General features: G+C 48.5%; 2 protein-coding genes across 7 annotated transcripts in view; both read left to right on the plus strand.

Moving 5' to 3' along the window:
* Positions 1-3,454, plus strand: part of fry (microtubule binding protein furry) — a 35,403-nt gene extending 31,949 nt beyond the window's left edge. For all 4 annotated transcript variants that reach the window (XM_077659239.1, XM_077659241.1, XM_077659240.1 and 1 more), the window contains exon 10: positions 2,272-3,454. In XM_077659239.1, the coding sequence (XP_077515365.1) occupies positions 2,272-2,548 (277 nt within the window). In that variant the 3' untranslated portion in view covers positions 2,549-3,454. The remainder of the gene's footprint in view (positions 1-2,271) is intronic.
* A 1,940-nt stretch (positions 3,455-5,394) lies between these two features.
* The window catches only part of LOC144125655 (heterogeneous nuclear ribonucleoprotein K-like), a 48,794-nt gene continuing 38,551 nt past the window's right edge, over positions 5,395-15,637 (plus strand). For 2 of the 3 annotated variants that reach the window (XM_077659245.1, XM_077659244.1), the window contains exon 1: positions 5,537-5,721. The gene's annotated coding sequence lies outside the window, so the exon portion shown is untranslated. Of the gene's footprint in view, positions 5,722-15,637 lie in introns of all 3 variants that reach the window. The other variant, XM_077659243.1, reaches the window with a different exon arrangement.

The raw sequence follows: 15,637 nt of genomic DNA on the forward strand, positions 1-15,637 counted from the left end.
TCAGGAAGATGTTAAAGCGAAAGCTTTACTGGCCGCGAACTTGCGATTTTGCTGTGAGGGTGCTCAGAGGGGGCACATGGTGTCACAACGCGCGCCTCGCTGCTGATATTTCTCTCTGTCTCGCTCCCTAGTTACTAATTGCACATGCGCCACTAGTAGCACTGAGCCACACGTGTTCCACCACTGCACAGCGCTGCACCTTTCCTCAAAATCCAACTTTCAATTTTCAGTTTTCTCTTTCTTCTTTCCCTCCCTCCTTCTTTATCCCTTCCTTTACGGGGGGGGGGGGCCTAGCTATTGCTGCAGTGCGCTTCGTGCTCGCCAATGCCGACGATGTGCCCCTGTCCAGAGCAGCACAACATGCTATGCTGCACGGTTGGTCTGCACAAGGTCCCATCACAGAACTCGCGAGTATCACGTCCTCTGATTAGTGTACGGCAACGTGCCGCATCCATTTCCGGCACGTGCGCAGTGCCTTCGCTGATATCTTTCGACTTTAGTGTAACCATACAAACGACTTGGGCCATAGCCTTCTCCGGCAACGGTACAAATGCACGATCACGCTTGTGCAGTGCAATCACGTGACCTTATGCCACATGAATGAGGTGCGAGAAATAGCAGCATCAGATGCGACGCATCCAATAAAAGTTCAGCATCCATTAAATCTCTGAGCAACTTAAATTTATACTTAAAATCAACAGCATGTAAAATATCGCATGATAAGGGTTTGAGACTATGATGCTTAGTTTACTTTGGATTGCTGCTGTTTCAACATTGCCTAATGCAAGTTTGAAAGCATTTATTTTTATTATGTTTCATTCTTTTTATTTCAGCTTAGTATATTCTGCAAACCATGTCTTTTGGCATATGCGATTAAGCTCTAATGAATTGCCTCTTTTTTTTTTACTACTAAATTTCCAATCACAAACTGTTTGCTTCGATTCAGAAATATTCGAACAAAATAACTATTGGCTTTGAATTCGCTTCGAACTGGAAATTCACTATTTGTACGTGCCTAACATATATATTCCTTTTTTTGTGCGGACATTAGCTTTAGGCTATGAGGCAAGCCAAAGCAAAGAACTCCAGATTAGTTTCAGCCACCTCATGTTTTCCATGTGCTTTGCAATGCAACAAGCACTTTTGCAGTTCACCTTCGACTGGCAGTTGAATCTCTGGCTTTGTGCTCAACAGCTGAATAATACCAAAGCCACTGGGCCACCATGATGGGCACAGCAGACAGAAGTGTCGGTACATAGAGTGCACGGGGAGAAACAGCTCGCCCTCGTTTACAGATGAGGTAGCATGGCTCCCCCCATTCAAAGGGCATCTGTAAACTTCTTCTGAGCCCCAATTTATTCCAGGAAACTGGTTTCCTGGAATGATATTTGCTTCCAGTGCCAGGGGTGCCGACCACTAATTACACGACATTCGCCACCCTTTAGGATACCCCACACCTTGGAAAGAAAGCAATTTTGACATTCCCCCTTCTTTAGCAAATGTATTGTTTGAAAATTATCTTCGTAGAAAGCGTCTGTTGAGCTGACTTCCCATTGCAAGTACACTACCCTTCAGCGCATTGATGAAAAGATGGATGGTATTGGTCATGCCCTTTGTATTGGGCTGATATTAGCCTGATTAGCTATATTTTTTACAATGGATTTCATAGGAAACTTAGCCCAGGAGTGTACATTAATGCAAAAGCATTATATGGTTATGTCACGTCAGTCCGCAGAACGTGTCAGCAAATTTTGTCAGCACGATCCTGTCGTCCTGTATAAATATATATGAAAAAGTTTAATTGTGTTCGGTAATGTGTGAGTGCATCTTGAAATTAGAGAAATTTGTTTGCTGAATGCTAATTACTTAATTAAATTGATTTGTATAATTTAAAAGTGTTTGCAAAGTTTATATTAATTACAAGTTTTTGTTATTAGCTCCAAGGAGTTTAAGGATAACAGCCTGGTTAAATAGAATATCATTAACAAAATAAAAATTAAGAAACCGTCACACGAAGTTTGCATTTTTGGTGCTATCTTTTTGATTATTTGTCACACTTAGTGAGTTAGATTGAAGTGCTTTTATATATCATGGTCTTGTGTTGGTGCATTTGTTTATTTCATCTATTAATCTGTAACACCACTGTGTAACACCTGCCTCAAGAAAAATAAATGATGGTGGAGGTGACAATGGTAGCATTGTTTCACTCCCCCCGGTAGAAAAATAGTTGCACTGACAACAAAGTCAAGGGCACACTGTTATTATGCACAGGCACCACAGTCCCGGGGAAGATGAAGACCTCGAGGCCGTTTTGGCTGCCTACTGCCAGCACCTTAGCCAGCAGCGAGTGGGGATGCCGCCCTTCTTCGCCATGACCCACCCTGATCCAGACCTGGCTGTGGTTGGTCAGAGGCTGCGGGAGCTCAGTCTACAGTTGTCTTCCGCACTGCATGCCCTGGACATTGGGCCCTCATCAGGCAGCATGGTCACATCACCAGACCATGCATGCGTCTTTGACTCGTCATTGTTCAGGAAGTCTGACTGCTGAAGCCCTGGCATGTTGATTGAGATGCTGCCACATTTTGATCACAGAGATAGAGACTGTAACGTCAGTTTGCCATGTTTACACTCAACAACAAAAGCAGCAGGTCCCACCATGCATGTTGGATTGTGTTTACACTCAAACTAACACTGCTGTTCTTGCTGCGATGACTCATTTCTTCAATAGTCATCACATGTGATGCAAACTCAGTTCAAAAAACAAAACTGTTATTTTAATTTTCTTTTATGGTGTGATGTGGAACCATGGAAATTCGTAATTCGAGTCATAGTTCTTAAAGTTCTTTATTGCAGTATATATGGAACAAGGCTGTGAAGTATAGCAACCTGTGGATCACGCTGCAACGTTTATGAAAAACTGGTGTGCTCTTGGAAACCATTGAAAGCAGCAGTAAATTCCATACTTGTCCTGTTGCACATGCAAAGTAAAAGCATCTGCTGGTGCGTTAACACTGTAGTCTTTTTTTCTGTGAAACCATAGCAGGATGCCTTTACGTGCAACTGGCATGTAGTCTATAGTCATTTCGTCCCAGTTTTTGAATCCTTACTAGCCCGTCTTGCTGGGCTGCAAGAGCACTTGCTGAATGTCAGTCATTACACTTCGGTTCCTGCATTTGAGCTGTATTATTTTGGCAAAGTACAGGTGCCCATACTGTCATATCCTCTGAAAAAAAAAAAAAAAGACTGAAACCGATACTTGGGGAAATTACCTGTGACCCAAGTAGGAGAGAAAATGCTTTGCCTTTTATTCTAAGAATGGATGCCACTGGTACTTTAGAATGAGTGTGGGAATGATCGAATTAAGTGTTGTCACATGTAACTTTTTTGTATCGCAACGTGTGTGTGTGTGTCTGTACCGTGTTTTCGAAGTAAAATGTATGGTGTGCAAAACACATTTTGGCCTGACATTTTTATTCTATTCTACAAATGCTGTACTAGTGTACCGAATATGAACGTACAGTAAAATGATCCTTTCTTACTATTGCTCCCCCTATTTCTTTTCCTCTCCCTGTCCTTTTATTCCTGCTAGCCGCAGCTCAGGTTTCGATGGCAGATGCCTGGCAGATGCCGCGGCTAGCAACATCTTTTTCTTCCATTGTTATTTTATTAATAACAACAACAATGCTAAAAAAGTTATGTATTTCCACTCTCAACATACTCATCCCTGGTGGTCCGTGACCAAGCTTGGCCCTATCATTTAATCTCATCACGATTACCTTAAGCTCATTTTATTACACTACATAGTGCATTCTCTATTAACTACATTACCTTGGTCCAAGTAAAGATGCCTTGGTCATGCCTAACATGCTTGCCTGAAAAAGATGGCAATTCTTCACATCATGCTGAATAATAATTACAACTGGACAGTGTTGTATGCCAGGTTAATGGCAGTAAATGATATGCAGATTACAAAGAATTCATAAAAGAGTTGAATAGTTGATTGAAAACTATCTTCTAAACTTAAGAGAACTGCTTCTTGGGCTAGTTGGTCATTGATCATAGTAATTTAAAGGCGCCAAGAACCACGCACACAAGAGAAGAGAACGGGACGGAGCACCACTCACAACTAGTTTATTTTGGAGACAGCACATACATATATACAGTCAGCCAGCACCTGCGCAAGGAACATAATCACGTATTAGTCGTACTTGATAAGCTCAAAAAACTCTTTTTCTGCCTTATACTAAGATATTGATGTTTCGCTGATGCACAAACTGCCTTTCTTGTTGATATAGAATGCTTCAATCAGTTCACTGGATTCTTGCCAGGAATAGCAATATGAAAGCCAGAGAACTGACTGAACCCTTCTATATCAACAAGAAAGGCAGTTTGTGCATCAGCGAAACATCGGTATCTTTGTATAAGGCAAAAAACAAGTTTCTTGAGGGATGCTTATCATGTACGACTGATGCGTAAATATGTTTTTTGCACAGGCTGGCTGTATATATGATGTGATTTTTGGCGCCTGTAAATTACAATTATCTTAAAAAACACAACCTGCGATACTTATCATTGCCAAAGCAGCTATGAAAAAAATTTCTGCTTTACAGTTCGATTTTTGAAGCAACTTATTTTAAATAGGCTGGTTATAAAGTATACTAATGATCAGCATTTGCAATGTTTGAAAACATTTCCTGGCAGTTCCTGCATTTCGATGTTGACACGAATATGCAACAGTAAAAGTCAACAGTTTAATAAAAGTCGGCTAGAAGGCAAGATTTAAAGCGGGTGGGAGACTCTTTTGCACGTTTTATTGCGTCGATGTTGATACAGTGGTCGTAATCCGAAATTCCAAGAGGAAATGCCTGCTTATGTGTGCGCCTCGCGGTGCTTCACAATGCTCAAGTGCGTATACTGACTCGCTCGAGAGTACCTAATTGCTTGTATCCTCGCTGTACTACGTTACGCAGCCAGCTCTAGGTCATTTTTTTTACGATTTCACGTTACATAGCATAGATTTCAGTGTAATTTGTGCGCTCATGCATATGAGTGCATAAACAAATTACAATATACAGATTCGATTATCAGCGGACCCCCACCCTATTTTCTTTTGCTCTGTCCCCGCTTAAGCACCACGGGCATTATCTTTTATTTTTCCGTACACGTCACGAGAACCACGAACAAGAAGGCCACAGCCGTGGTCTAAGTGCTGACCCGGTAAGAATTTTACAGAAAATTCATGCACTGAGTCCGATGCAATGACTACGAGCTCCACAGTTGGCGCCGCCGTGTCGTCGGCTCAGTTAGGAGAATACAACAGCTGCGCTAAATGTCAGCGAGGGAAGACGCAATGCGCGAAGCAAACCACAAGGTGCCACGTCGCCGCACAGCCGCAGGCTTCGCACGTTGATAACACACGCCCACCGAACGCGCCGGCACGCGTACAGCGCACATTGGCCGCAGGCGGCCATCGAACGGTGTTTCGCCCAGAGGCCACAGATGTCGCCACGCGTACCGCCGCTGGGCATGCTGGGATAGCTTTGCTCTCGCTCGACTGTTCGTTCTGCATTTTGCGTCTGATTCTGCCTGTGCTTCCGCCGCGGTTTATGTGGCCTGTATTTTCTTCGCCGCTGTGCTAGCTGCAACTGAGTGCGACCTGCAACTGCCCACCGAGACTTTCTTCGCAAGCCCTACAACTGCGTCGAAAGCATCGTGCTTTAGGTGAGTTTTTTTGCCCCGATCTACCGGTTAGGCCTAGCACGGCGGTGGTGATGGGCCTGTCGGCATCGCTGCTTGTTTTCTCCTCGCGTTCATCAGCGATTTGCTGCCTAGGCCGATTTACAGGACGCTTAGCGAGCGCAGAGTGCACGCTTTCGGTCAGCACGACGTATAACGTGCAAGTTCCTCACCGATCGCATCGTTTCAATTGCTTCTCAAAGCGGCGATCATCAGTCGGAGTGGTGGCCGCTGGTCCTGCTTTTGGGATCGTTCCATCCCGCACACTCCGCGATCTGTCGAGATTCGCGCCTATCGCTGCTGCACGCGTCAGTGAAGAGAAACAAGGAAGTTCTCTACTCGTTGCGCTCGGGCGGCAATCTTCGAGGCTGCTCCCGAGGCGGCTTCGTAGCCCGATGCGTCTCGAGCGGGCAATTTCGCCAGCGCTCTCGCCTAGCTGCCGGCGCGAGGCGGGCGTGCGCTCACGGCATTCTCTTGCATATTACATATGTTCGTGTATTTTGCAGCTGCCGTGTAGGCTGTGCGCGTGGCCTAGCCGGGCGCTTTTAGCGTAGATGATGTTCCGTTGAGGTGGCCCGCGCATCGGGTTAGGTGCGGCACTTGGAAAAAAGCCGCGCAACCCGGCACTCCCATTTCATGATAGGGAAGCGCATTAGAGCGGGTAGGGCCGCTTGCAACAGGTTGACCCACCTGGGTCGCCAAAATTTATCTTCCGTGCATGGAGGGGTCATCTGGCGGTGTCGTAGTAGAACGAAACCCAAGCCCGAATGTGAACGGACTCTTGTCGCGTGGTCGGCTGCCGTTTTTACGAACCGAGACCACTTCTGTGACCTCGAGTTCATGAGCGAGGCCGTTGTTCGGCCGTTGTGTTTTCGTTCATGTGGAAAATAATTATATACAAGCCGGTTGCTTCCATTCACTGTTAACCGGCCCTCCGCATGTGCGGCGACGTGCTTACTCACCGATCCAATGTCCGTACAGACCGCTGGCAGCCAACCGTTTTTCAGGTTGTCTGCGAAGCGAGAAAAGAGCGGGGGATTTTTGGGTGGTCCAACGATATCTGAGACTGCGCTTTCTCCTTGAGCGAAGCACGCTTTGTGGGAAAGCCGCCCTGCGAAGAGTCGCGGTGTGCACGCGATCGTCTGTTCCTCCTAATAGAAGGAAAGCATACACGAAAAGGGGGACGCAAAGCGAGGGGGAAATAAGCCAGAAACTCCCGGAAAAGAATGGGAGAGAAGAAATTAATCGATGCGCTGACATTTTTACTGGGCTCGCGGCGTGCGTGCCAAGCGCGGAAACACGAGCTCGCGCTGTGTGTGAGAAAGGGTGAGGGGGAAGTTTTATGCCGAACGCACTGCTGGCCTCGCGCTTCTTTTGTCTTCCCCTCCCCCCCCCCCCGTTTTTTTTTTTCTTCCTGCGTCTGCCGCCTCCACGTCGGTCGATAGATATACCTACCAGCCAGCCGGCAGGCTGTGCTCGTCGCGGCGGCAGCGCGTGTGCGTTTGGACCGACGAGCGAAAAACCCGGCGCGCTCTCGGGCTGATTAAAATCGCGCTGCCGACGCCTGTGGCTCGCCGTTCGTCGCTGTCGTGCACGCCAACGGTGGTACAAAAGAAACAGGTGACGATGCACCCAGTATCCGCCTTTAATCTTCTCTTGTCCGTGACTGGCCGTGCTTGCTGCCCCTTCCGTCTTGTATTTATTTTCGCTTTATTGTCGGCGGTCGATCCTGGTGTCGCTTTCTTTCATATTGCGACGCGTGGAAGCTGTTGCCTTTTTTTATTTTACTGTTAACCTTTCGTACTTGGTTAGTATCCGTCTTCACGGGAGAGCGAGTTGCAGCACCGGGGCTCTTCGCTCTCTCTAGCCGCGACGCCTCTTGACACGCGACAGTTGAATCTTGCTTCGGAGTGCTAGGCTAATTAGGTGGTGTAGAGGCTGTCTGGTTTTTTATGTCTTTATTCTCATAATTTATTCCTAGTGCACACGTGATCTGTCTGCCCCCCTCTGCCGTGCATTTGAGCCTGGCACCCCGTTTCTTCCACGTGCTCAGCCTCGGCGGCTGCCGCCCGGTCACACTGGAGATTTGCGTTTCCATTGCTCGAAGGGAGTTGTCTTCAGGAGAGAGGGCTCGGCAGAGTTGCTAGACCTTCAGATGCACGTCTTTGCGTTTGACAGGATACGACAGCGGAGCCGACGAGGGTGTTACCTGGGGGACCATGGAGTATAGCTTAGTGGCCGTATTTTATAAATTCTTTTCCTATTTTTTCGTGACCTATGTGGGCATCAGAAGCTGGAATTTTTTTGTTTTTCTTAGACGCGGTATTAAGGGCGCGTACCGACGTTGGCTGCGCACTTGCTTTCGGGCGTTTGGTTTATGCTTTAGGGTGTTTAACGTCCCAAAGCGGCTCGGGCTATGGGGACGCCGTAGTGAAGGGCTCCGGAAATTTCGACCACCGGGGTTCTTTAACGTGCACTGATATCGCACAGTACACGGGCCTCTAGAGTTTCGCCTCCATAGAGATTTTGCCGCCGCGGCCGGGATCGTACCCGCTTCTTTCGGGTCAGCAGCCGAGCACCATAACCATTGAGCCACCGCGGCAGCAATTGCTTTCTGATGTGTGCTCTGCACAGGTTACCCACGCGGAGGTTTAATGTCACTTCGCTGACTCAGTCTCTTGGCTGCATGCGTTCGCATTTAACACTGTCAGTCGCTCTTCGTTTTAATGGCGCCCCGCGTAGTGTTAAATATGCGTCCTCCCGGAAGTGCTGTGTAGGCGGATGGGGAAGACTGTCTTTGGAGCTCCTGGCATCAGGCCCCCCCCCCCCCCCCTCCGTTTTTTTTTATCCGTTCCGTGGCCCAGGACTTGCTGCGTGTCAGTTTTTAGAAGGCATGTATGATATTAAAAATGAGCGCCGGACGACCACGCGTTCCTGTTGATTCCGTTACTCCTATTCGCGACATTAATTACACCCTTCCCACACCTTTGGGGAACTGGGTGCACCAATGTAAGTGCATACACCGTTCCGAGCCATCATTTCCTTTTTACTTTACCCCGAACATCCCTGAACTTTTTCTCCCCTGCAGCTTTTCTGGGCACGATGACCGCGTTCGCATCGATGTAGAGTGAAAAAATTTGGAGGACGCATAAGCTTCGCCTTTAAGAGCAGGACGCGACAGCGTGTTGCATCATTGCCAAGGAATCCACGGAACGCCATCGTCCTTCGGTGCGACCCCTTGCCGGAACAATTTAAGGAAAGGAAACATATCTTGGTGGACACCCGAACCACGCCGTAAGGGAAGGAAAATCCCTCCCCTTACGGCGCGGTTCAGGTGTCCACCGAGATGCGCCATTTTTCGCTCACGGCCAAAGACGCCGACGACACCGGCTTTTCTGCGACACGAGCTCCTTAACGCTGTCGCGTTAAAAATGAAAGAACCACACCCGCCGCGCTGGCTCAGTGATTAGGGCGCTGGGCTACTGATCCGAAGTTCCCGGGTTCGAACCCGACCGCGGCGACAGCGTTTCGATGGAGGCAAAACGCTAAGGCGCCCGTGTGCTGTGCGATGTCAGTGCAGGTTAAATATCCCCAGGTGGTCGAAATTATTCCGGAGCCCTCCACTACGGCACCTCTAATTCTGTTTTTCTTTCACTCCCTCCTTTATCCCTTCCCTTATGGCGTGGTTCAGGTGTCCGCGGATATATGAGGCAGATACTGCGCCGTTTCCTTTCCCCAAAAAAACCAATTACCACACCCTCCTATCTGCAGACACCTCCTGCTCTTCGGTGCCACTTAAGTTGTGAAAACGAAATGAAAATTTTTTTTTTGTGTGTGGAAAGCATGTGCCGCAGTAACCGTCTCACATATCGGCTGACACCTAAACCGGTCTGTAAGGGAAGGAATAAAGGAGGGGCAGAGAAGAAAGAGGTGCCGTAGCGGAGGTCTCCAGAATAATTTAGGAGGATCTTTAACCTGCACTGACATCGCGCAGCACACGGGCGCCTTTGCGTTTCGCCTCCATCGAAACCCTGCCGCCGCGGTCGGTTTCGAACCCGGGTACCCCGGCTCGTAGCCGAGCGCGCCATAACCACTGAGCCACCGCGGCGGGTCCTAAGTTAATTTACAGTTCGCTCTTTCACGTCGCTCGTAAAAAAAAAAAAAATCCGGCGTGGCAGTTGAGACAGAAATAGCCGCTTTGCCTTCGACGCCACGGTTGCGCTAGTGCGGCCCGCCAGCCTCCTGCTAAAGTTCAAAGGAGGCGGCTGGTATATGCACGTATGAAGTGGCGTCGTTCGATGCGACTCGCCTCGCACACATGCAGCGACGCTGAGTTGCGTGGCGCGCGCCCTCCCTCTGGCGGCGGCGACTTGTTGTCCGGTCGTCGTCCGGGGCAACAGAAGCGCGTGAGCCTTGGCTGTGTTCCTGGCGTTATGTGCTCTCCTCCTCCCTAAAAGCGTGCAGCGTCGGGAAGGCTACCTACGGTACGACGGCACCTGATTGGCGAGCATGGCGGCGCCAAAGTATTCGCGAGCCGCTGTGACGCGACGCAGGTTTGCAAACTCGGTCCTTTGGCAGTGCCCAAGATCTGAAACGCCGCTGGATGTACAGCATGGTCCTTGTTTACGCGGAACCCCTTATTTGTATTCGAGCCCATTACTGCTGCTATGGTATTGCAGTTTTTTTTTTCATCCATCCAAAAGAAAGCCTAGCCTGCACGATTTGATGCGTGACCTGAGCTGTAATCAGTGTATGAGTGCTAATCATGTCATTATCAGCCTATGCCCACTGCAGGGCAAAGGCCTCTCCGATGTCTCTCCAATTTACCCTGTCCTTTGTCAGCTGCACTCACCCTATGCCTGCAAACTTCCTAATCTCATCTCCTAACCTTCTCCTCCATTGCCCTCAAGAACCAGCGGTTATCGTACTTTCGCACTACATGCCCTTCCCAAGCCCATTTCTTTCTTCCTATTGATTTCGACTAGGATGTCAATATCCCGCGTTTGTTCCCTCCCCCACTCTGCCCGCTTCCGGTCTCTGAAGTTACACCTATCATTTTTCCTTCCATGGCTCCCTGTGTTGTCCTTAACTTAAGCTGAACTCTTTTCGTTACCCTCCCCATTTCTGCCCATAGGTGAGTACTGGTAAGATACAGCGGTTGTATACTTTTCTCTTGAGGGTTATTGGAAAACTGCCATTCATGATCCGAGAGAACATGCCATATGCACTCTACCCCATTCTTGTTCTGGTTATTTCCCTCTCATGATCCGGATCAGCGGTCACTACCTGCCCTAAGGTACCTCAGATAGCACCAAAATATTACGAAAATGTTACATTGTTATGGTCAAATTTTATTTCAGTGTACTTAATGTCCTTTTTTCTAATGTTATTGTAATGTCAAATAAGAATGTTACAATAACCTTCCCCAAATATTAATCATGGAAACAACACAGATGTAACATTCTCGAAAATGGTGAAGTTGCCCTGCACAAGCATGCAGGCCTGCCAGTTGGGCTGGCACACAACTTACAACGCTTTGCAAGAACCAGCAATGAGCGCGACACTTCAGTTCCACTACAAAGCACATCATGGAACTCGTCAAGTTTTATATACCCTTTACTGAGGGATGTCCCATGAATGATAGTGGCAAAGGGATAATGACCAAAGTTTTCTGACAAATTGGGACTGTGCATGCAATCTATGGTGAGTACTATCTAAAAGGTGTGGTTGCAAAGTACTGCTAGTTGAACATCTTTACAGTAAAAACAGTGGGAAAAGTTCTGATCGGTGCTCGAAATATATTTGTAATGTTGTTCTATAGTTATGCATCTAACATTATATAATGTTTCATTTAAACACTTCGTTTAAAATAGTTTTCTATATAACACACAACATATGTGAATTTTTTACGATATAAAATTTTATAACATTATTTAAATGTTCGGTGCTACCTGGGACCACTTCCAGCGCCTCACTACCAATTGTGAATTGCTGTTCCTTTGCTAGACTGTTGAACATTACTTTGGTTTTCTGCATATTAATTTTTACTCATCGTTCTGCTCTGCTCTGCCTGTCGAACTCATTGATCATGCTTTGCAGTTCATCATGTGTTCCCTATCAATGTGCGTCATACTGTACAATCTTGGTGTGAAGGGCCATCGCACTTGACAGTCAATGACACAGCGCTGGCCAATTACTGGCCCATTCACGAACGGTCGTCATAATAGGTGCTCCTTTCTGGACCTGATGCTGTGCGCTTTTCACGAAGGGCAGTACAAGTGCTTTCCGTGCGTGTAATAGGAGAAAGGGCGCGCTTGGTAACAGGTGCTTGTGTGTGTTACTGGGCGTGCTTCCCCTCCACTTCGCGTGAATGCCTTAATCAGCCTTTGCCCACCTGCACTATGTTGCCCAGGATTTCAATATGGCTGTGGTTTAGCTCTGGTTAAACCTGGAATGACGCCATAGCTACAGCTGGCCGAGTGGAACTCGATCAGTCGAATCGCAAAGTCAGTCTTCCGCCGCTGCGTTTCGCTGGGCGTTCCTTTCATCTTCGTCCCTGGACGTGGATTCACTCTCTCCACTCCTCCGCCACTCGGTTTCGCCGGCGCACCGCACCGCCGGCAGCTGCAATGGTGGCCACGGCGCCGCAACGCTGAAGGCTCGAAATGCTAGCGTAATGCAGGCGCGCGCCGCACGCACCAGCTGCGTGCTCTGACGTCACTGCGCGCGTGTGCACATCTGACGAGGCGGACGGCGTCTGCTCAGCGGCGAGGCGCGCGCCGCGCACACCAGCTGCGGGCTGTGACGTCATTCCGCGCATGCGCACAGCTGGCGGACCGGTGGTGCCACACACAGCGCGCAGCCACACTGACCTCGCGAAGTGGCTGGTGTAGTGTAGCTATCGCTACAAAAATTTGGAGGACTTAAGCTTCGCCTTTAAGAGCAGGACGCGACAGCGTGTTGCAGCATTGCCAAGGAATCCAGGAACGCCATCGCCCTTCGGTGCGACACCTTGCCCGGACAATTTAAGGGAAGGAAACATCTTGGTGGACACTCTAACCGCGCCGTAAGGCAAGGAAAATGAAAATAAATTTTTTAAGGAAAGGACGCCTGTCTCGCATATCTCGGTGGACACCCGAACCGGGCGGTAAGGGAAGGGAATTGAAATGAAAAATGGTTTTAAGGAAAGGAAATGACGCCTGTGTCACAATTCTCGCTGGACACCTGTACCACGCCGTAAGGGAAGGAAAATTTCTTCCCTTACGGCGCGGTTCAGGTGTCCACCCAGATGCGCCATTTTTCGCTCACGGCCAAAGACGCCGATGACAGAAGCTTCTTAACGCTGTGGCGTTAAAATGGGACCCAGTCGCCGCCACACCTCGGGCAATGTTGGCGTGGCCAAGAAGAGGTCGCCTCCCTCAACTGGAGGCTAGGGGAAAGCTCAAATGCTTCACTTGCATCAGTGCTTCACTCGGACGTGGTGGCATGCACTGGCGTGACGTGTTTCGCGTGACAGCAGGAAGCTGTGTCCGCAAAACGCCCAGCTTGGTGGCACCTGGGGCAGTGTGAGGTCATTTGAGCCCGTTCGCTGTCGACCCATCGTTTTTTGCTTGCAGGCGGCAACACTCTTCATTTCTTTCAGGCTATTTTGTTTAGCAGTTTGTTTTGTAAAGTGTAGTCAGGCACACTAGCCTAGCTTTCCAACCTCGTGTAGCGATTTCTAAATGTTAGTCTAAAGTTATGTTGTCTTGGTCCGCAACCCGTCGTCGATGGCTAGCTTCATTCGTTTCTTCAGAGCCACATACTGTGAGTTTTGATTAATGGTTGCCACTCCGTTTATGTAAATGTCTCCTCAGGTGTACCCAAAGGGTGTGTTTGGGACCCGTTCTTTTCCTTATTTATATTAATATTTAGATCTTACCTGCAAAGTTTGGCCTTATTCTGATGACTGTAGCATATACCATGTTGTGGAAAGTTCTAAATGGCAGATGTATTTAAACTCTACATAATGCCAATTTGTGTTTTTCAGTCGAAAGCATTCCCTGATTCCAACCCGTTACTCAGTAAATAATGTTCCCCTGCAAAAAGGATCGGAGTGTCTGCATTTATTTCCCATCTCGCCTTACTTGGACGAGGCAAGTTGAGTATATTACATCCAGAGGCTTCAGAATGCTTAATTTCTTAGAACGTAACGTCAATAAAGCACAGCCCAATGTCAAGTCCTGTATTTCACTTGCATTAGACTAAGTCTGTAATATGCATGCCCTGTAGGGACCCCCAGTTTGCTTACATATGACACGCTCGAAAACATCCAAAATTATGCTGTGAGGCTTGTATCTAGCAACTATAACTTCTGAACTAATGTCACGTCTCCCAAAGACTTGGCTGGGGATCTTTAAGCATTGCAGGTTGCAGATCCTGTATCTCATCTATATTGGAAAGCTGAGCACAACCTGCCCACCGTATTGTGAGCAAAGTGCTCACCGTGGAAGGTGGCAGTTAAATTAATTATTGGTCGCTCGGGAAGATCACTCAGGCCCACCACTGGGAGCACCTGCCATTGCAGGGCAGTGGCGCATCGCTTAACGGCTGCTCCACTGCGCCAGGAGAGGTACTCTCAGGGATCTATGAATGTAAAGCAGAGTGCGACCATTTGTGCATATGTTAAACCATGACGCTATCGCGTCATACCCTTAAGGCAGACACGCCTCTGGAGTGGCGATGATTGTGCAGTGCTCAGACGATAGGTCCCGTCGTAGCTACTGATTTGCTCCTCAGCCGACCCTTTGAAGTCCCTTATAGAGCTGCACGCCGGGCGAAGACAGTGCGACAAAAACGAGGAAACCGCGGCGGTAAACTATCTTCCCTCTCCACGGATTCCGAGATTGCGCTGCAGTCGCGCTTATATTTGTCGACTGTGCCTGACTCGCTGTCACGGGACGTGTTCGCGTATTGAGCCGGTGCTTTTCTTTTATTGGTGCCCAGTTTAGCACAAACCGCAGCAGCAGGCGTGATGCCTCGGTAATGAATCCCCCCGAATAGGGTTTCCTGCAATAGAAGATTATGAGAGCGCCGTCTCTCGTTGCGCAGTACGACAGACTGGCATGCGCAGATGAGCCTCCTCCCTCCATCGTCCGCTCGTTGCACGACCGTTGGCAATACGTGTGACCTTGAGACTGCTCCGACAATGAACCTCTCCCCGCGTTGCGTTACCTTGCATGAGAAGCCGTGGCCCAGGGGTAGTCGCGGTACGAGAATGGTCGCCCAAGTGCCCTGTCCTTATAGACCAAGTCAGATCTGCGTAAATGCAGCCGCAGGAGAGAGCTTCGAACGCTACAACGAGAATTTCGAAAAAAGGTAACCCCTATTTTTGTCGCATTAATAGTAAAAGGAAACGCTGAATCTGGTTGCAATGTAAGCAACCCGTGTTGTGATTCGGCTGGAACACTTGTTCGCGCCTATTTGATTACTACGGCATCAGCTACGGGTAGAAAGCACTGAAACATGAGCGGCCAGCACGTTATTCCCACGACATTCAGGCGATGCCCATCGAGAGCCCCTTATCATTCTCAACGCAATAGCGTTGAGGGGTGGAGAAGCTGGAATTTTCCTGGTGTATTTTTGCTCTCGAATGACTCATTAAAGGTGCACTAAAGAGGAATCTGAACTCGTCTTTTTACCGCGGGAACTCGGTCTACACGTTCTGAGCATTCTTAGCAAATTCGAATTATTGTCCTGTGCGGCCGAACTCAACGCTGAAGGTAGGAGGACTCAACCAACGCGTGGAGTTCCTTTCAGCCAGTCGCGTAGCGGCTTCGCTTTCGCTTTTATTTTGTTTTTGTAACGAGAGCTACACTGGGCTACCAGTCGAGCATTTCACGGTGGCTGGGAGAGACCATTT

Source organism: Amblyomma americanum, chromosome 3 (assembly GCF_052857255.1).
Source record: "Amblyomma americanum isolate KBUSLIRL-KWMA chromosome 3, ASM5285725v1, whole genome shotgun sequence".
Lineage (NCBI taxonomy): Eukaryota > Metazoa > Arthropoda > Arachnida > Ixodida > Ixodidae > Amblyomma > Amblyomma americanum.